Source organism: Anomaloglossus baeobatrachus, chromosome 5, assembly GCF_048569485.1.
Source record: "Anomaloglossus baeobatrachus isolate aAnoBae1 chromosome 5, aAnoBae1.hap1, whole genome shotgun sequence".
Taxonomy (NCBI): Eukaryota; Metazoa; Chordata; class Amphibia; order Anura; family Aromobatidae; genus Anomaloglossus; species Anomaloglossus baeobatrachus.
In genome coordinates, this window is record NC_134357.1 from 254,675,592 (window position 1) to 254,696,573 (window position 20,982).

General features: G+C 45.8%; 1 protein-coding gene across 1 annotated transcript in view; it reads right to left on the reverse strand.

Moving 5' to 3' along the window:
• Window positions 1-20,982, reverse strand: part of RPS6KB2 (ribosomal protein S6 kinase B2) — a 50,511-nt gene that overhangs the window by 8,197 nt on the left and 21,332 nt on the right. The window contains exons 5-14 of the mRNA XM_075349365.1: window positions 19,078-19,225; window positions 16,727-16,784; window positions 16,543-16,643; window positions 16,328-16,418; window positions 5,383-5,473; window positions 4,753-4,860; window positions 4,582-4,644; window positions 4,402-4,479; window positions 3,059-3,163; window positions 2,873-2,967 (exon numbers count right to left, since the gene is read on the reverse strand). Coding sequence (XP_075205480.1) covers window positions 2,873-2,967; window positions 3,059-3,163; window positions 4,402-4,479; window positions 4,582-4,644; window positions 4,753-4,860; window positions 5,383-5,473; window positions 16,328-16,418; window positions 16,543-16,643; window positions 16,727-16,784; window positions 19,078-19,225 — 938 coding nt within the window. The remainder of the gene's footprint in view (window positions 1-2,872; window positions 2,968-3,058; window positions 3,164-4,401; window positions 4,480-4,581; window positions 4,645-4,752; window positions 4,861-5,382; window positions 5,474-16,327; window positions 16,419-16,542; window positions 16,644-16,726; window positions 16,785-19,077; window positions 19,226-20,982) is intronic.

The following is a 20,982-nucleotide window of genomic DNA, read 5'->3' on the forward strand; positions in this document are numbered from 1 at the left end:
TATGGGCCCTCTTTTCTTCCATCCGACATAGTCAGCAGCTGCTGCTGACTAAACAGTGGAGCTATGCGTGGATGTCTGACCTCCTTCGCACAAAGCACAAAACTGGTGAGCCAGTGATCCCACTGGGGGTGTATAGCCAGAAGGGGAGGGGCCTTACACTTTTGAGTGTAATACTTTGTGTGGCCTCCGGAGGCAGTAGCTATACACCCAATTGTCTGGGTCTCCCAATGGAGCGACAAAGAAATTTCCATCCAATTCATTAGTATTTGGTACCATTGGCCTTACAGTGTATGACTTGGGTCAAATATTTTGGATCTCCTTCCACAAGCTTCTCGCAATAGTTGGTAGGAATTCGGGCCCATTCCTCCTGACAGAACTGGTGTAACTGAGCCATGTTTGTAGGTCACTTTGCTCGCACCGGTCTTTTCTGCTTTAACCATACATTTTCAATAGGATTGAGATCAGGGGCTTTGTGATGGCCACTCCAAAACATTGACTTTGTTATCCTTAAGCCACTTTGTAACCGGTCTGCAGTATGCTTCGGGTCATTGCCCATTTGGAAGACTTATTTCCACCCAAGCTTTAAAGTTCCTGGCTGATGTTTTGAGATGTTGCTTCAGTATTGCCACATAATGCCATCTATTTTGTGCAGTGCACCAGTCCCTACTGTAGCAAAACAACCCCACAACATGATGCTGCCGCCCCTGTGATTAACAGTTAGGATAGTGTTCTTAGGCTTCAAAGCTTCTCCCTTTTTCCTCTAAACATAATGATGGTCATTATTGCCAAAGCGTTCAATTTTAGTTTAGTCAAACCACAGGACGTCTCCAAAAATTAAATCGATCCTGTGTGCATTTGCAAACCTTAATCTGTTTCTTTTGTAGTAATGGCTTCTTCATGGCAGAGTGGCCTCTCAGCCCATGTTAATAAAGTATTTCTTTCCTTGTGGAAAATAACACCATTTTACCAGCTTCCGCCAGCATCTTCACAAGGTGTTTTGCTTTTCCTCTTGGGTTGAAATGCACATGTCTGACCAAAGGACGTACATCTCTGGTACAAAGAACCAGTCTCCTTCCTGAGCAGTATGATGGATGGACATTCCCATCTTGTTTGTACTTGCATAGAATTGTTTGTACAGATGAACGAGGCACCTTCAGGTATCTGGAAATTGCACCCAAGGATGAACCAGACATGTGCAAGTCTACAATTCCCTTCCTGAGATCTTGGCTGATTTCTTTTGACTTTCCCTTGATGCTACACAAAGAAACAGTGTATTTCAGGTGTGCATTAAAACACATCCACAGATGTCTCTCTAATTAACTCAGATGTTGCCATTAAACCTATCAGAAGCTTCCAAAGACATGACATCATCATATTGGTTGTCCTATATTGTTTAAAGGCATAGTACTGTTCGTGTATGTAAACGTTTGACTTTGCAGAAAGTAATAAAAATGCGTTAAAACATGCTCTCATTATTCCGGCATATGGAAAATATAACTAACTAGCTGTAGTACCTGGCGATTAATTTATTAATTATTATTCATATTTTGCCACAATAAAACAATTTGGAATATATATTTTTTTTTTTACAACCAAATAACCAAAGTCCTATAGTGCCACCCCAAGGTAAAATTTACGGCGCAAGGTCGAAGGGGTTATCCGGGCTTTTAACTGATAGTCTGCAGACTTGAATCCTCACATCACAGTGAGGCTTCTCTAGCGTAGAGTTGCTGGGTTATACCAGACCCAGATCAGCACTGCCAGTGATACCAGGTCCAAAAAGAGGCCATTTTCCCCTGTAACTGGGGTTGTTTGTGTAACATTTAGAGTGGGAATAAATGAACAATAAAATGTTCCACAGATATCTTGTATCATATCTTGGTTGATATACATGTTTTAATTTGCATAATATAATACATCTGCAAAAATAAAAAAAAATAGAACTGTTTTTGCTTTTTAACACAAATACATTTTATTACATACATATAACAGAAAACCTGTGCGTGTTATAATTATGATCTCATTTCAGTCTGAACTTTTCTCAGGCCTGTTTAACCCCTTAGTGGCCTGGCCTGTATAAGCCTTGTTAGGAGTCAATTTTTTTTTCTGTTTATCCATCTCTTTATTTTTTCCTTTCACAGGGCTGTATGTTTTATGCAGGATGAATTGTAATTTTTAGCCCTGCTTTATGGTTACAGCATAATTTTCCTTTTCAACACACACACATACATATTATAAAAATATATATTATATACACACACACTAATATATTATATATATCTCTTTATCTATATATACACACACACGTATATACATATATACTGTATGTATAACAATCTTTCCTTTAGTATTTTCGTTGTTGATACCTACTGCTCATGACTCACACCAAACTTGCTGAATGAATTGTCCGTGTTATAGTGGTCATGTAAATGTCTGATGTGTGTTGGTCTTCTGTAGTTTTATACATTTATTATTAAATCACGCATAGTTAAACACATGTCAAATAAAGAATAAAAAAGTTGTAATATTGAAAGAGAAACAATGAAAACCACATCAGACAATCTAACGGGCAGCACAATAAGCAGTAAAGAGCGCAGGAAACAGGGTCCCACAACCCGTACCGCAGAGACTGCTGAAGACAGCGAAAGCTTTTACACGGGGAGAGAAGTGGAAACTTACTCATTATAAGACAAATAATAAGACCCGATATACCCTGCTCACAGACACGAGACCAAAACGAAAGAAGTAATGGCATTACACGAACCTAGAAGCGGTTTAAGAACTCTAAAAATGTGATTCACTTCCATCACACCGCTCATATTAGAATACGACTGATCAACTCACAAAGATAAAAAGAGAAAGAAGTACTTGCCTCTGAGGCTGAGGACGGGGTGACTGGTGCCACGACTGGAAGCTGAAGACCTCTCGAAGACTGTCCAAAACAGATGGGGCTATGTAGGTGAAACCCTAAAGAAACAGAAAAGTAACAGAAACCCCCCCAGTAAGAATAGATTTACAGAAGAAACACTTCTCCGCTTCCAAGCAAGTCACCACTTACCAAGAAGGCCTGGTTTGCGCTCTCACTGATGATTGCATCAGGACTATCTACAGGTGTTTGTCTGGTGAAGTGAGAACCGAAGTGGCTTGCATCATCCTCAGAGAGCTACAAGACAAGAGCAGGAAGACCATTACCTATCACATGCTCACAAATACCCACATCCCATGGCACTGCATGCTATCTTTCTACCCTGGAAAGCATGTTCAGGACCGTTGACATACTGTTGGATTTTCCTGGAAATCCCAAAGACACAGTAACAGAGATACCGTGTGTGTTTTGCTATGATGTCCCCAGTGCTACTACCTGTGATTGCTCGTCTATTAACAGAATCAAGAACACAATTTGCAGTAAATGTATCAGGAGCTTAGCCTGCAATCCCAAATCCTGGGAGACATGTGTCACTTAATTAAATGGGAATGGGAATCTCTTATATTAATCATCGAGGTTAAGTGGGATTTGCAGACCACCATTAGCATCCCTCCACTCCTTTCATGCAGAAAGGTTAAAGATTAATGTAATTGGGGGAGGTTGGGGGCTCGTTTATCCTACTTGTATGAAAATGCAAGCTAACCCCCTTAAAGAGAATCTGTCACCAGGTTTTTGCCACCTTATCTGAGAGCAGCATGATGAAGGAAAAGAGACCCTGATTCCATCGATGTGTCACTTGGGCTGTGTAGTGTAGCTTTTATAAAATCACTAATTAGCATGAGATTACCATTAGAGGACTACTTGGCATGCTGTCAGGTAGTCCAGCAGATACATGAGCTCTGTATAACCCTACATTCAAATAAAGCTAGATCTGCAGCAGAGAAAACAGTGATTTTATCAAAATGACAGCAAACAGCTCATTAAGTGACACACTGCCAGAATCAGGATCACCGTTTCTATATTATGCTGCTCTGGGGTGGGGGGGGGGGACCCTGGTGACAGAGTCCCTTTAAAACATTACCAAATTGTCATGTGTGTTTTAATGCTAGATGGGATTCAGACATGAGTTATGAGCTGTGGCGAGTAGACCACAGGCTTGCGACAATGTATATTGTCAGTGGAAGTACACATGCTGTGTGGCAGTTTCTTATGGACACCTATGAAGAATGGCAGGGAAAAAAAACAGCGAGTCTCTATGCAGAGTTCCATTGAACCCCACTGGCTTTCAGTGGACAGTCTGGCTCAGCTGCAGGGACTATGGATGGCACAATTATTCAAGGCCTCCAACTCATTAGCTTGAGTGACTTATGCAGTAGAATTAATCGGAGTGAAAGTTATACCTAATGAGTGGCATCTATGAGCAGGTACCACCCTACCTCTAGACCTAGCCGCTTCACTCTTGCTCCGTCACTTACCAGGTTTGGCTTGTATGGTGGTTCTATTTTACATTGTAGAAGATCATCCCAGTGAATTTGTCTGAAGAACTGGTGTTTCTATATATTAAAAAGGAAAAACAGAAAGAAAAGAAAAGAAAAAGTCTAATATATCTAACAAAAAAACCCAACTTAAAAAATTGAAGAGTTACATAATGGCACCTGTATCTCAGCCACATCAGCTTGCCCAGATCCAAGTCTTTGAGCTGGACTTTTCTTAAGCAGCTGAAAAAAGCCAAGAACATACGGAATGAACAGATGAATTAAACTAATTAGGAATAAACGGACAATGGAAGAATAAACCAATCAAAAATAGAGAAATGGAAACATTACCTTCTTCAAGAGATCACAAGCATCAGGTGTAAGGTATGGGGGGAAAGATGGCTTTCCTTTTAGGATCTTGTCAATGATCTTCTTCCGGTTGTTTCCAGTAAAGGGGGGCTGGAATTACACATGGGAAAAGAAGAGATGAGACAAAAAAAAAAAATTAAGATTTATTATGCTTGCTTATAGAACACCATCATATTCTGTAGCACTTTACAGATATTTGTATCACTGTCCCCATTGGGGCTCACAACCTAGATTCCCTATCAGTAGGTCTTTGTAGTGTGGGAGGAAATCAACGAACATACAACAAACTCCTTCCAGATGTTGTCCTTTGTGTCCCATCAGACCACCCACCCATCAGCAAGTTAGACCCTATACTAAGGAAGATCAACCCCTTTAATCAAAGTGCCCCATCAAAAAGGACGACAATTTAATTTTATTTTTTTTTTAATCAAAATGTCAGTATCATATCTTTTTCCTAAATGTTGCCTTTGCTCTAGCAATTACACAATTATTGATTCGTTCTCATTTCCTAGTGCCACCCTGTGAATTTTGGCATCAAAATGCCATTTAATAGAAAACGTGACCTAAAAAGTGGGGGAAAAAAAATGACGTGAGACAAAAGTGAGCACTCACTGAGCCAGTCAGCATGTCGTACAAGAGAATCCCAAGGCTCCACCAGTCCACTACCCGGTTGTGTCCTTTGCGAGCCAAGATTTCTGGAGCCCTGGAAGAAGATGGAGGAGAAGGTAAGAAATTGATAAAATGACAATGATAAGCCATGTTGATTAACTACAATATTCTCAGCCACTCTGCAATATGCTGCTCTGTACAATGCTGTCCGATATTATATCACACAGTGATAAAAAAAGCAATCCTCACTTATTAAATCACTCTCATTAGTCCCCGTCAGTTTACTTTGCTGTAGCAATTATATGCTGCACACCCATGTAACCTCTGCAGCCAATCACTGCCCTCAGCAGTCTTGTAGTGTACATGTGGGTATAACCACTTGGACACAGATTGGCTGCAGTGGTTACTTGGAAGTACAGCATGTAATTACCTTAACCCCTTCACGACCATGGGCGGATATATCCGTCATGGAGCGTGTCCCGTTAAGCCCCGCCCCCTGCCTGCAGGCGGCGGCGGTCGGCACACATATCAGCTGTTTTCAACAGCTGACATGTGTGCCTGCTAGCCGCGGGTGGAATAGCTTTCACCCGCGGCCATTAACCCCTTAAATCTTGCTGCCAAAGTCTGGCAGCAAGATCTAAATGCGCGCGGCCATGTTTACTTACCGCCGCCCCCACCGGAAGCCTGAAGTCACGTGCGTGATCACGTGACTATCGTTGGTTGCCATCGTAGCACAGGGTCATGTGATGAAGCCTGCAGCTATGATGTTTCACTTTCGTTTTCCCTCGGCACGGAACAGAGGGAAAAAGAAAGTGACTGTATCTGCTGATTACAGCTGTATAGCTGTGATCAGCAGATAGATAATAGCGATCGGATTGCTGATCGCTATAGCCCCCTAGGGGGACTAGTAAAATAAAAAAAATAAAAAAAAAAAAAAAAGTTTAAAAAAAACAAAACAAAAAAAAACAAAAACCTAAAAGTTCAAATCACCCACCTTTCCCCCCATTGAAAATTAAAGGGTTAAAAAAAAAATAAATATACACATATTTGGTATCGCCGCGTTCAGAAATCCCTGATCAAAATATAAAATCAATTAAATCTGATTGGTAAACAGCATAGTGGCAAAAAAATTCCAAACGCCAAAATTACGTTTTTTGGTCGCCGCAAGTTTTACGCAAAATGCAATAACAGGCGATCAAAACGTAGCATCTGCGCAAAAATGGTACCATTAGAAACATCAGCTCGAGACGCAAAAAATAAGCCATCACAGCCATAGATCCCAAAAAATGAGAACGCTACGTGTTTCGGAATATGGCGCAAAACGTGCGCCACTTTTATTGGACAAACTTGTGAATTTTTTTTAACCCCTTAGATCAGACCTGGGCAAGGTGCGGCCCGCATCCGGCCCGCCTACTGTCTGTGACCGGCCCGCCCGTCTTAGCTCAGAGTTGGGGGCGTGGCCTGATCTACACTGCTGAGAGCAGACGCAGATACCGTCCAGAAATACCTTTGTCAGATAGGCTATTACAGAGACCTACATCGCGTCATAAGTTGTCCTGCGGGCGGGCTGGCCTAAGGCTGGAGACTCAGCAGGTGTTTCGGGCTGCCCAACTGACTCTTGATTTTGACCGCGCACTGTTGATTTAAACTTGCAAAATAAGAATTATTCTTACCGTTAATTCGGTTTCTAGGACCTTCCACGACAGCATAGGAGGTTGTCTCTCCACGCCCTAATTGGGACAGGAAGCACAAGAGGTTTAAAAGGACCCTCCCACCTCCCATAGCCAGTGTCTTACAAAGAACCCATAGCATATGAGAAGTACAAAACACATCCAGGAATATCGAGGATAAGGGAGGGAATTACCTGCTGTCGTGGAAGGTCCTAGAAACCGAATTAACGGTAAGAATAATTCTTATTTCTCTAGTCCCTTCCACGACAGCATAGGAGGAATACCAACGAATTGATACCTAGGGGGGGGACCACAGCCTGCAGGACCTTCCTGCCAAAAGCCAAATCCCTGTTGGAATCCAGATCCAAATGATAATGCTTCGTGAAAGTATGGAGGGAAGACCACGTAGCCGCCTTGCAGATCTGCTCAGGAGAAGCCCCTGCCCGTTCAGCCCAGGAGGCAGAGGTAGCCCTGGTGGAGTGCGCCGTGAATCCGGTAGGCGGAGAGGTAGGCGGAGAGAGATGCTGAGCGAGGTAGGCGTCTCTAATGGCCCGCACAATCCAGTTGGCGACGGTACTCTTAGCCACCTTCCTGCCCTTATTTCGACCAAAGGGCTGGATGAATAGGTTATGATCAAGACGCCAAGGTGCAGTAACATCCAGGTAGTGCAACACTGTCCGACGAACGTCCAAAGAATGAAACACTTCCTCACCCGGAGTCCTAGGATGCTGACAGAAGGAAGGCAGGATGATGGACTGAGAACGGTGAAAATCCGAAACCACCTTGGGAAGGAAGGAAGGGTCCAGCTGAAAGACAATGCTGTCATCTCTCACGGTCAGGTAAGGCTCCCGAATAGACAATGCTTGAAGTTCCCCGACTCTACGAGCAGACGTAATAGCCACAAGAAAGGCAGTCTTGTGACCAAGAGAACGGATGTTACAGGAGGACAGAGGCTCAAAGGGAGACTGAGACAGTCCGGTAAGGACCACATTAAGATCCCAGCGAGGCGTCAGGACCCTCTGACGCGGACAGAGTCTACTAGCGGACACAAAGAAACGGCGGATCCAGCGATGATCCGCCAGAGACGTGTCAAAGACTGCACTGAGTGCCGAGACCTGAACCTTCAGGGTGCTAGGCCGAAGGCCCAGGTCTAATCCACTCTGGAGGAAGTCTAGAATCTGCGCAACGTTAGGCCGGAGCGGGTCAGGAGGCCGAGAACCACACCAGGAGGAAAATTTCATCTAGATTTTATTGTAAATACTATTAGTCACTGGTTTACAGTTCTTCTGTAGAGTAGCCACAACCCTGTCAGAAAGTCCCTGGGCCCTCAGTGCCCGGGCCTCAGAAGCCAGGCAGCCAATTTGAGTTTCTGGGGATCCGGATGGAAAATCGGACCCTGGGATAGTAAACTGGGGTCGGAACCCAGGAGGACCGGGCCGTCTATCCCGAGCGTCAGGATCAGGCTGTACCAACTCCTCCGAGGCCACAGAGGGGCTACCAGGATAGTTGTGGCTCCGTCGTCTCTGATCTTCCTCAGGGTCCGTGCGAGAAGAGGAAGTGGGGGGAAAGGGTAGGCGAGGCAAAAGGACCAAACGTGGCAGAAGGCGTCCACCCCCAATGCCTTGTCCCGAGGGTTCAGGGAGAAATATGTTGCGACCTTGCGATTTCCTGCCGAAGCAAAGAGGTCCACCTCTGGAGTACCCCACCTTGCCACCAGAGAGCAGAACACCGCTTGATCCAGACTCCATTCCCCCGGATGAACATCCCGACGACTCAGGAAATCTGCCTGAAGGTTTAGGGAGCCCTTTAGATGGACTGCAGAAAGGGATAGCAGGGACTGTTCTGCCCAGTGGAAGATCCGGGAGGACACAGACTTCAGGGCGCCCGATCGTGTACTGCCCTGATGGCGGAGATGTGCCACTGTGGTGACATTGTCCGAGTAGACCAGGACGTGAGAGTCCCGGACGAGATCCTGAGCCGCAAGGAGGGCTTCCCTGACTGCCCTGAGCTCCCGGTAATTGGAGGATTGGGAGCTGACATAAGGACTCCAGACCCCCTGAAATGGGGAGTTTGCTACCATAGCACCCCATCCCCGCAGGCTGGCATCGGTTGTCACTGTAACCAGGGGCGTCTGAGTCCAGGCAACCCCCACCTGAAGGTTGTTGAGCCGCAGCCACCAGAGAAGGGATGAGGAGACGGTCCCAGAGAGGCGAAACCGTCTGTTCAGGGAGGACGGGAGTCGGTCCCAATGCGCCAGGATATGATCCTGGAGACACCGAGAATGGGCCTGAGCCCACCTGACTGAGGGAATGCAGGACGTCATAGAACCCAGAGCCGACATAGCCGCTCGAAGGGTCGGGCGTGCCTGATGGCGAAGCTTTGAGATTTTTGGCTAGCAGGGCCACCCTGTGGCCCTCCGGGAGAAAGGATGCCTGCCTGTCGGAGTCCAGCAGCACTCCGAGAAACTGCCGAGTGGAGGAGGGGTGCAACTGTGATTTTTTGAGATTGGGGATCCATCCCAAGGACCGAAGGATTCCTAAAGACTTCTCCACATGGCTCCGGAGGGTCTGAGCGGAGGGAGCCACTAGAAGAAAGTCGTCCAAATATGGAACCAGACAGATACCCTGCAATCGTATGAAGGCGACCACCTCTGCCATGATCTTTGAAAAGATCCTTGGAGCCGAGGAGATCCCGAAGGGAAGTACATTGAATTGCAAATGAAGCACTTCCTCCCCGTGTAGAACCGCAAACTTGAGGTATTGCCTGTGACACGGATGGATGGGCACATGGAAGTAGGCGTCCTTCAGATCTATGGAGGCCATCTGGTGGTGCAGACCTATCAGGGGAATAGTCGATTTCACGGACTCCATCTTGAACCGCCGGTACCTGACCTGCCGGTTGAGACGCCGTAAATTGATGATAATCCGGACGTCGCCAGACGGCTTTCTGACAAGGAAGAGACGGGAGTAGTGGCCTATCCCTTCTTCCTGACTCGGGACTGGGGAAACGACCCCCGAGTGCAGTAGCTCCTGAATCTTTGCGTACAGTAGAGCCTGGGGGGGGAGATGAATTCTATTAAGAGACCCTCTGAGACGATCTTCAGAACCCATTGGCAGGAGGTGATGGACCGCCACTGGGGAAGAAACGCCGAGAGTCGTCCCCCCACCCGAGCCGAGTCACTGTTTGTCCTGCTGAGGACGTTGTTGATGGGGAGGGATGAGGATGTTTCTCCCTCTACCCTTAGGATAGCTCCACCGGCCCGCCTTCCCTTTCCCTCTGGGCTGGGAGGCCTGAGGCATCGAGGGACGAAAGGACCGCTTCCTGGGGGGTCTAGGATCAGGCAAGGCCTTACGATCATTCGCCTTGTCCAGAATATCATCCAGGGAAGGCCCAAACACCAAATCCCCTTTAAACGGAAGGGAGCAAAGTCTCATTTTGGAGGTGGAGTCTCCACTCCAGGCCTTAAGCCAGAGGGCACGTCTGGCAGAGTTAGATAGAACAGAGGTCCTGGCCGCCAGGCGGACTGATTCCACCGAGGTATCTGCCAAAAAACTGGTAGCCTTCCTAAGTAAGGGAAGGGATTCCAGCAGCTCATCCCGAGGGGTACCCTGGGAAATATGAGCCTCCAACTGGTCTAACCACCTAAGTAGGGACCGGGATACACAAGTGGAGGCAATGTTGGCCTGAATGGTAGAAGACGATGCCTCCCAGGATCGCTTCATGAGGCCCTCTACCTTCCTATCCATCTGATCTCTAAGTTGGGAAGTATCTTCAAAAGGAAGCGCCGTTTGTTTAGCTACCCTAGCCACCTGTACATCTACTTTGGGGACCTCCCAATGTAACTCAGAAGTTTCCAGAGGAAACCGGCGTCTGGGGTCACTCCGAAAACGCCTCTCAGGAAATTCCCATTCCTGAGAGACAATATCCAGAATATTGGCATGAACCGGAAACCCTAATTGTTTGACGGTTTTCAGGCCAGCAAACATTTCATTCTGGATAGAGGGAAGAGACTGCACTTCCTCTAACCCCATAGTACTCCGAACCGCCCCAATAAGATCCCCCAAATCTTCTGAGGGAAAAAGGAAGGACTGGTCAGACCTCCCGGAGGAAGAACCTTCATCGGGACCCTCCGAGGCGGAATCAGCATCCTCATGATCAGACGGGGCTGACTGGAGTTTCCTTTTCTTTGGGGAAGAGGGGCCAGGAGCAGGGAGAGAGGCTAGTGAGGCCTGAATCTCCTGCTTCATCATGGACCGTAGTTCGTCTACCAGGGACGGTTGTTCAGCCCTAATAATCTGGTCCGTACACTGTTGGCAAAGCTTGTTATCCCAGACTGTAGGTAGCTTTTTTACACAGACTGGACACTTTTTAATCTTTTCAGTCTGTTCATAGCGGTCAGGTTTATCCGGTTTATCGGACCTCTCAGACCTCTCTGACTTCTCTGACTTTTCATTTTTGTCAAATTTCTTAGTGGCCTTGTCCTCATGGAAAACCCAGACCAGAAAGAGCCATAAATATCCGTCTGAGACCTATGCATGAGGGACCACCCCCCCTCCGTACTTACTGTGGCAGGGGGAACACTGGGCTCTGCAGATGCAGCTGCAGGGGAAGACATGTCAGGGAGCACAGCAGCAATCCTTACCGTGAATCTGAAGTCTTCAAGGCAGCCCTTATGCACAAGGGCCTGCCCCCCCCAGTGACCGGGAACGTTCCCCGCCTCCTGCATCCGGTCCCTGACAGGTCGTGTCAGCGTCGGCGTGTCCTCCACGCTGCCTCCGCGACCGGAAGTGCCCAACCGGAAGTTCGCTAGACCGGAAGTCCCGCCCGCGGTAGCACTTCCGGATCGCCCAGCAGCGTGCATGCAGGAAGCGGCCGGCGGCTCAGGGAGGACGCCGGCCGGGGAGCTACACAGCCTGCATCACCCCAGAGGAGTTCCGGAAGGCTGGAGCAGCGGTCCCCCACAGCGTGAGGGAACAGTAGGGGAGGAGCGGCGAAGGCCCGACCGATACTGCCCGGCTTAAGGTAGGAACAAACAAAAAAAAATATATACTGTAGTTCGCCGGCCACCACAGCATAGGAGAAAAAGAAAACCTCTCCATGCCCCATGGGGACAGGAAAGACACTGGCTATGGGAGGTGGGAGGGTCCTTTTAAACCTCTTGTGCTTCCTGTCCCAATTAGGGCGTGGAGAGACAACCTCCTATGCTGTCGTGGAAGGGACTAGAGAAAGTGCTGGCCGGCTGCATCCGAGTACAGCAGACACGCCCACACTGTACTTGGTGGTCGGCAGAGTCTGCTGTTCTCATCTCACCCAGCGTGCCTGCGGCAGGAGAGGAGTCTGTGTGCAGGAGGTGGTCAGCACAGGGTCAGGCAGGCAGGAGGGTCTCTGATGTTCCACAGTGACGAGGTGACACGACCCGGCTCTCCCGGTATGTTTACAGCACCTGTCTGCAGTGCACTCGCTCTATTCAGGTGAACTTTGACACAGATCTCGTCGGCTGTCAGTGTGAGCCCTCGGCTCCAGCCTCACAATAATGGCTCCAGCAATAACACAGTGAGAGTATAGAGACTTGCAGGCAGGAGCACATAACATCCTGCACGGTCTGATCCTCAGCCTGGCTCCAGGACATCATACAGTATAAAGTATATGGACCCAGATATTACAGCATGTGAGGTTCTGGTGCATGTATTGAATCAGCCACTGTACAAATCATTGTATATCTGTGCCCAGTATAAGGCTATGTGCACACGTTGCGTAATTACATGCAGTTACGCTGCGCTTTGTAGCGCAGAGTAACTGCATGCGTCCTGCGTCTCCTGCATAATCTATGGAGATTGTGCAGGAAACATGCGTACGTGGCGTCTTAGCGCACAGCACTTCTGCTGCTGCCCGAATCGCTGCGTTCTAAGAAGTGACATGTCACTTCTTCCGTGCGCTTTGCCGGCAGCTCCTGCTCTGTCTATGGGAGAGGCAGCATGCAGAGCACACGTTCTCTGCCGGCACCATGTGCTTCAGAACGGAGCTTTTCAGCTGCGCTCTGAAGCGCACCTTTTAAGGTGCAGTGCAGAGCGCACACAGCCCTATACATCCAGTGTACACATTGTTATATACATTCTGATGTCTGCAGCCATGTATAGTATATGCTAATCTGAATACTGGCTGTGCTGTCCTGTACACCCTTCACCATCTGATGTGTGTGCATAAATATGGTCCAAAATTTGATGCAGGGCCCCCACCAGCATGTTAGTCAAATGTATAGGCCCTATCCTATAATAAGGTCCCCCATCTGTAACAATGTCCCCTTCCTGTAATATGTCCCTTTACTGTATTCTCCATATGTAATAATGTCTGTCCTGTAATAACGTCCTTAAATAATGATGTAACTAGATCCTCCATATTATCATTGAACCTTTGTATTGTTTAACTTACTGTTTGTTTATGAAGGGATAGTATATATACACTATACACAGTATTGGGTAAAATTGAGTTAATTATATTAGTCCGGCCCTCTATAACAATCCCAATTTCTCAAGCGGCCCCTTGGGAAAATTAATTGCCCACCCCTGCCTTAGATACAAGTAAACCTATACATATTTGGTGTCTACAAACTCGCACCGACCTCAGGCATCATACCCACACATCAGTTTTACCATATAGTGAACACCGTGAATAAAACATCCCAAAAACTATTGTGCCATCACACTTTTTTTTTGCAATTTTTCCGCATTTGGAATTTTTTTGCTGTTTTCCAGTACACCATATGGTAAAACTTATGGTTTCATTTAAAAGTACAACTTGTCCCGCAAAAAACAAGCCCTCATATGGCAAGATTGACGGAAAAATAAAAAAAAAAAAAAAAAAGTTACGGCTCTCGAAAGAAGGGGTGCAAAAAACAAAAACGCAAAAACGGAAAGTGCCCCGGGGCTGAAGGGGGTAAAATGGAGAGCTGGAGCGTATATTTATTTTATTTTATTAATTTCACACACTCTTTGCTAGTAATAAATATTACATAAAAAAAACAACAAAAGACAAAACCCAAAAACTGATAATCTCTTTAATGGAGTTGGAAGCTGGTGCTCCATGCAGGTGAAATGTAAATAATTAAAGTTTAATTTAATGGCAGAAGCAAAGCATTTTAGTATTATGGTTGTCCGATCTAGAATGATAAGTCTGCAGTCACTCCATGTGTCACTATGTGACTGCAGACTTATGAATCCTCCCAGCGCACACACTGTGCACTGCGAGGAGTCACCGGTTTCTGAGGCGGGAACAGTGGTCATGTGACTGCAATTGTGCAATATGCATACTCCTGGCCAGAACCAGACTAGTGCGCGGTCTCACTCAATACAAGTGTATTGAGCAAGGCCGTGCCAATTACTACTAGTCAGTCGCACCAATTCCATACAAGTGTATTGAACAAGGCCCTGCACAGTAGACGGCCATGGCTACTAGTCAGACAAGCCAATTCCATACAAGTGTATTGAACAAGGCCCTGCACAGTAGACGGCCATGCCTACTAGTCAGACAAGCCAATTCCATACAAGTGTATTGAGCAAGGCTGTGCCCACTAGATAGCTGCATCCATTCCATATTCTTGTATTGAGTGGGGCCACGCCCACTAGTCAATCCTGGCCACGAAGATGCATATCGCACAATTGCGGTCACGTGACGGCCGTTCCCAGCTCAGAAACCAGTGAATCCTCACAGCGCACAGTGTGTGCGCTGTGAGAAGTCATGTGTCTGCAGGCACAGAGTGACAGACAGAGTGACTGCAGACTTATCACTTTAGACCAGACAATACCTTTTAGGCTGGACTCACACGAGTGTATGGCATCCGATGCGAGAGCAGCAGATGCAATATGCTAATGACCCCAGGGTCAGTCTCTGCTGCGAGCGTGAGCAGAGTGTCACGCGATTGTGACCCAATCCTGCAATTAGGTCACAGCTGTGAAGCTGAGGGCAGGCGTTGCGGAGGAGAGGAAGGGGTTAATCTCCCATGTCCTCCATTGTCAGCCTGTGCGTATATCATACTGCACTGGGATAACATCCGAGTGCTGTCAGATGTTTCTCTCGCACCCATAGACTTGAATGAGTGCGAGTGATGTGGCTCTCACAGAAAATCGCAGCATGCTGCTACTTTTCTCGCATCCAGAATCTGTATGCGAGAAAAGCTGACCAACTGCTCTCCCTCATTGACTAACATTCGTCAGAGTGCAATGCGAGATTTTCTCGCATTGCACTCGTCTGTTTTTCACGCTCGTGTGAGCGTGCCCTAAGGAGGGGAGTGTGGCAGTTAGACTGATCCTCCTGAGGCCACATACACAAATTGAGCATTTGCTCAGTATTTTACCTCAGCATCCGTAAGCCAAAAGCAGGAGTGCAACAATCAGTGGAAAAGTATAATGGACACACGGGTACCACCTCAGTATTTGTAGCCCAAACCAGAAGTGGGTGAAAATCGCAGAAGTGGTGCCCGTGTTTCTTATACTTTGCCACTCCCGGTTTTGGCTACAAATCCTGAGGTAAAATAATCAAATACTTAACATGTGCATGTGGCCTTACAAGTACTGAGGTAAAAACTCACCAATACTGAATATGTGCACGAGGCCTTACACATACTGAGGTAAAAAAACTCACCAAATACTGAACATGTGCATGAGGCCTTACATGTACTGAGGTAAAAAACTCACCAATATTGAATATGTGCATGTGGCCTTACAAATACGGAGGTAAAAACTCACCAAATACTCAGTGTGCATGTGGCCTAAAGATCAGATACTTCTGTCACAAAAATAAGCAAAGCTCTTAAAAGGCACCTACAATGACGTCAGGAGCCTCCGATTGTCTCACTGGGAAATAAAGCATGCGGAGAGCACAGCTATGCTTGGTATATAGACCACTGCTAATAATAATATAATGTCTCCCAAAATGCAATTATATGCCCTTACATATACAGTTTTGTTTTTTTGTAGAGGCGGCTGTGTGCCCGTTTACAGACCCCACATATCCCCTTGAAAAGGTGCAGAAATAAATAAGCAAAAACAAATGGGGACCTGTGCACTTAGGCATTATATGGATGATGTAGATTGGGAAGAGCACACACATTTTTGGGATTTTCATACACAAGAGAGTTCAGGAAAAGGAGATTTCTGTTTTTAGTCATAATAGAACCATATTAAAAGCAAATCATTGGTAAAAGAGCAACTAAAATAATTATCACTTTATTTGCTTCAGAGCAAGAGCACACAGTCCTTTACCCTTACAAATTCAGAACATACATATACTCCACCGTTCCACAGAAGGTGTGCGTCACGCTGTCTCCGTGAATCGACTCCTTGCACATCCCAAAATCAGTGAGTTTGATGTGACCTAAAAAGGATAAAAAAAAATAAGGCAGCTCAGCACAATTGTGCTGTGGGACATCCAAAGGATGACTAAGGACAACTGCATCCTTCACAAAAACCACACAGATGTGTAACTGTCACTAACTCACCCTGGGCGCTAAGCATGACATTTTCTGGTTTCAGATCCCTGTATATGATCCCCAGAGAATGCAGGTGTCCAAGAGCGAGGGTAATCTCCGCCAAGTAGAAACTATGAGAAAAGAAGAAGTGCTAGATCACAGGTGGAAATAAAGCCATGAAACTAGCGCACATCTTCCCTGCAGAATGACATACCAGGCCGTATCCTCCATAAAGATGCCCTCCCGTTCCAAGTGCAGAAACAGCTCGCCACCTGCATGGAAGGACAATGCATGGACATTATGGCTGAAGCTTTGGTCAAATATGACCTACTAGGAAACTGGAATGATCGGATTCATGATCAGTACAGCGATACCCAAATGTTCCTGAGGGCTCTGCTGCGGTGCCTGAAGGAGCCAAGTGTGAGGTCCTCATCACTCCTCAGGTTACTGCCAGAATTGGGGAATGCTTTAGTACTACTCATGAATCTCCTTGCATTAGTTCTCTGGTACAAATTGTTCTGTATGACAGACTGAATGCTACAAAGCCCCTCTGGGCTAACCCACAAGGATACATACACAGTGCCTTTTAGATGTCGATGTACCCATTGAGTTTTTGAAGAAGACAATTCAGGAAAACGCCGGCTGAGTTTTTCCTGAAGTGTCTAAACGGCAGTTATTGTGATGGCTACGTCTGAAGGCTTTAACAACAACAAAAAAAAAATTAAACTGTATATCTAAAAATAGTGAGCGGCTTCCAAAGGAAACCATCTGACAAACGGTAAGGTCACTTCACAGCTTTAAATGCCTGCAGTGGTTTTATGTATATATTAAAAGCTTAAAGAAGGGAACATATGCACAGAAAGTTGTTTTAAACGAAACCATAAGTTTTACCATATGGTGTACTGGAAAACAGCAAAAAAATTCTAAGTGTGAAAAAACTGCAAAAAAAAGTGTGATGGCACAATAGTTTTTGGGATGTTTTATTCACGGTGTTCACTATATGGTAAAACTGATGTGTGAGTGTGATGCCTGAGGTCGGTGCGAGTTTGTAGACACCAAACATTATAGGTTTAGTTGTATCTAAGGAGTTAAAAAAAATTCACAAGCTTATCCAATAAAAGTGGCGCACGTTTTGCGCCATTTTCCAAAACCCGTAGCGTTCTCATTTTTTGGGGATCTATGGCTCAGTGACTGCTTATTTTTTGCGTCTCGAACTGACGTTTCTAATGGTACCATTTTGGCGCAGATGCTACATTTTGATCGCCTGTTCTTGCATTTTGCGTAAAACTTGCGGCGACCAAAAAACGTAATTTTGGCGTTTGGAAATTTTTTGCCACTACACCGTTTACCAATCAGATTAATTGATTTTAATAGATCGGGCATTTCTGAACGCAGCGATACCAAATGTGTATATTTTTATTTATTTTTTTAACCTTTAATTTTCAATGGGGGGGAAAGGGGGGCGATTTGAACTTTTAGGGGTTTTTTTTTTAAACGTTTTTTAAATTTTACTAGCCCCCCTAGGCTATAGCGATCAGCAATCCGATCACTTATCTATCTGCTGAGCACACCTATACAGCTGTAAACAGCAGATTCAGTCACTTCCTGTTTCCCTCTGCTCACGCACGTGATTTCCAGTGGGGGCGGCAGTAAGTAAAAATCATGGCCGCGTGCATATAGATCTCGCTGCCAGACTTTGGCAGCGAGATTTAAGGGGTTAAATGTTGCGAGGGGAAGAGATTCCACTCGCAACATGCAGGCACACATGTCAGCTGTTGAAAACAGCTGATGTGTGCCGACCGCCGCCGCCTGCCCGCAGCAGGGGGCGGGGCTTAACGGGACACGTTCCATGACGGATATATCCGTCCATCGTCGTGAAGGGGTTAATAAGCACTTTTGTTAGGAGGAATCCAACAATCAAATGTAGTGCCTAACAGGACATGAAGACTGGCTGCATGGTTCACATGACTTAACATCTCACAACATAACGTCTCCAGACCTAAACGCTATTGAGCATCTGTGGGACATCCTCTAGTCTAACAGAAGGTGAAAGAGCGCAAGGTCTCTAACATCCACCAGCTCCGTGATGTCGTCATGGAGGATGGAAGAGGATCCAGCGGCTCCTGTGAAGTTGTAGTGAACTCCATGCCCAAGAGAGTTAAGCCAGTGCTTGAAAATGGTGGCCACACAAAATATTGACACTTTGGGTACAATTTGGCCATTTTCCCTTAGGGGTGTACTTACTTTTGTTGCCAGTGGTTTAGACATTAATAGCTGTGTTTAGTTATTTAGGGGACACCAAATTTATACGGTTACACAAGCTGTACACTGACTACTTTATATTGTATCATAATGTCCTATCTTCAGTGTTGCCCCATGAAAACAAAATATTTTAAAAAATGTGAGGGGTGTACTCACTTGTGTGATATACTGTACATTTAATGATTACGGAACAACGCCTTTCATAGCCCGTCACTTAGAAAGTGGTTCTGGGTTCTCTCTTTAGTGTGATCTAACATCATAAATGTAGACATTTTAAGAGATTTCTCGTTTTAGTGAACTCACCGCTCAGACACTCCAGGATCAGGTAGAGTTTCCCATGGGTCTGAAAAGCATACACCAAGTCCACAATGAAGGGATGTCGGACAGCTTCCAGGACACTGCGCTCTGCTGTTGCGTGCTCGGTGTCTTTAGCATGACAAATTAGCCGGGCCTAAAGGAAGAACAAGTTACATAACAATGCAGAAGTGTCTGGCTAAACTCACAATACAAGATGAATAACTCAGTCCAACAAGCTTTAAAGAGGAACCATCCCCAGACAAAACGTTTTTGTTCTTATTTTATACACAACGTTCTCAAGAGTATGCTTTTTATAAATCCGCAAGATAAAGCAGTGGTGAACAGCCCAGGCCAAAAAACTAATGCACTACTAAGACGCAACCAGACCCCCCAATAGATGGAGGCATCACAGGTGCAGGAGGAGCAAATCACTCACACAACTCCAGAATATGGAGGGGGTGATCGCTGGATGGTAAAATTGCACACTAGTGGCTTGCATAGGGCTCAGTTCACACTTATACGTGCCATAGTAACCCAGTCAGCAGCCTATTACATGCCATACTATTCGATCAGGCAGGCTGCCTGGTACTAGTGTGCACTATATACGGATGGGGCCTCCATTATGGAAGTACCAAACATAAAAGGGGTCTAAGCTGCACCCTGTATAAAATGTTATGTACAAAATAATATATACAAAATATCTGAGGTATTAGTCGATATTATGGCCAAAATAACGGTAGCCTACCTATGGTACTTGCATAATGGAGGGGAGGTCTCCATCTATTGGGGGTCTGGTTGCATCCTGGTAGTGCATTCGTTTTTTGGCCTGAGCAGTTCACCGCTGCTTTACCCTGCTGTGAGTATCTTAAATTGTGGAGGATATTTAGTCCTCTTTTTGTTGTTTTTCTATTTTTATAAATCCAACATATGGTTTTAGAATAAGAGCCTTTTTAATGAATGCTGCTTTAGAGGGTCTTTACCAAAGGGACATTGCTCACAGTTTGGTAAATTAAAGCAGCTGGAACTAAACAACAACAAAATCTGTTCACTTTAGACCACAGGTCATCTTTAAAAAGGAAAAAAAAAAAAAAAATATGAGCCAGAGCACAATGGCTTTCCACAAAAAGCAGCTGTGGAACTGGAATCTATCCAGGAGGCAATGTCCTCTCCACCAGTCCGTCATTACAAACTCAGCCGTATCTGCATCCTCAGGATGCAGGGACTGGTGAAAAGAATGGTGCAGCCAGGAGCCATCAGCCCCATGCTGTACCACTCAGTCTGTGCATTTGAAATTCAGCACAATGACATCACTGGATGTGGAGCCTCAGACTCCAGCTGTACAGACACAGCCTGCACCTAGGGAAGTGGGACCAGGGGATTACTATTTATTTTAACTGTCAGTATTTGAGGGAGCTATAATACTGTGAGGGGAGCTGCGAGGGCCATCACAATGTAAGGGGGAACTATCGGGACATGTTGCTGTGGGAGCTATTATCTATTGAGGTGGTTGTGGGAGGAATTTACTGCCTCGAGGATCATGGTGTCAGAGTTACTATGACAGCATCATAATGTCTGTGAGCTACTGTGGAAGCATTATACATTGCTGGAGGTACTGTGGTTTCATCATACTGTGCATGTGGAGTGGGCCTGTGGGGTCGAATTCTCTATGATGATATAATGTGGTGTATGGTGGAGCATATTTGGGGGCACCTTATCTATAAGGACCATGAGGTTCATATAAAAACAAACATAATTAACAGTTATAGAAAATACAACAAAGCAAAAATAAAGACAACCCTTCTCGTAAGAGCTTACAATCTACAATGGAATGAGGTGGGGGTGACACAAGGTTCAAGTGTTTATTTACAACAATGGTCCAGCCATCTCCAATAAAAGGGGGGATAGATAAGG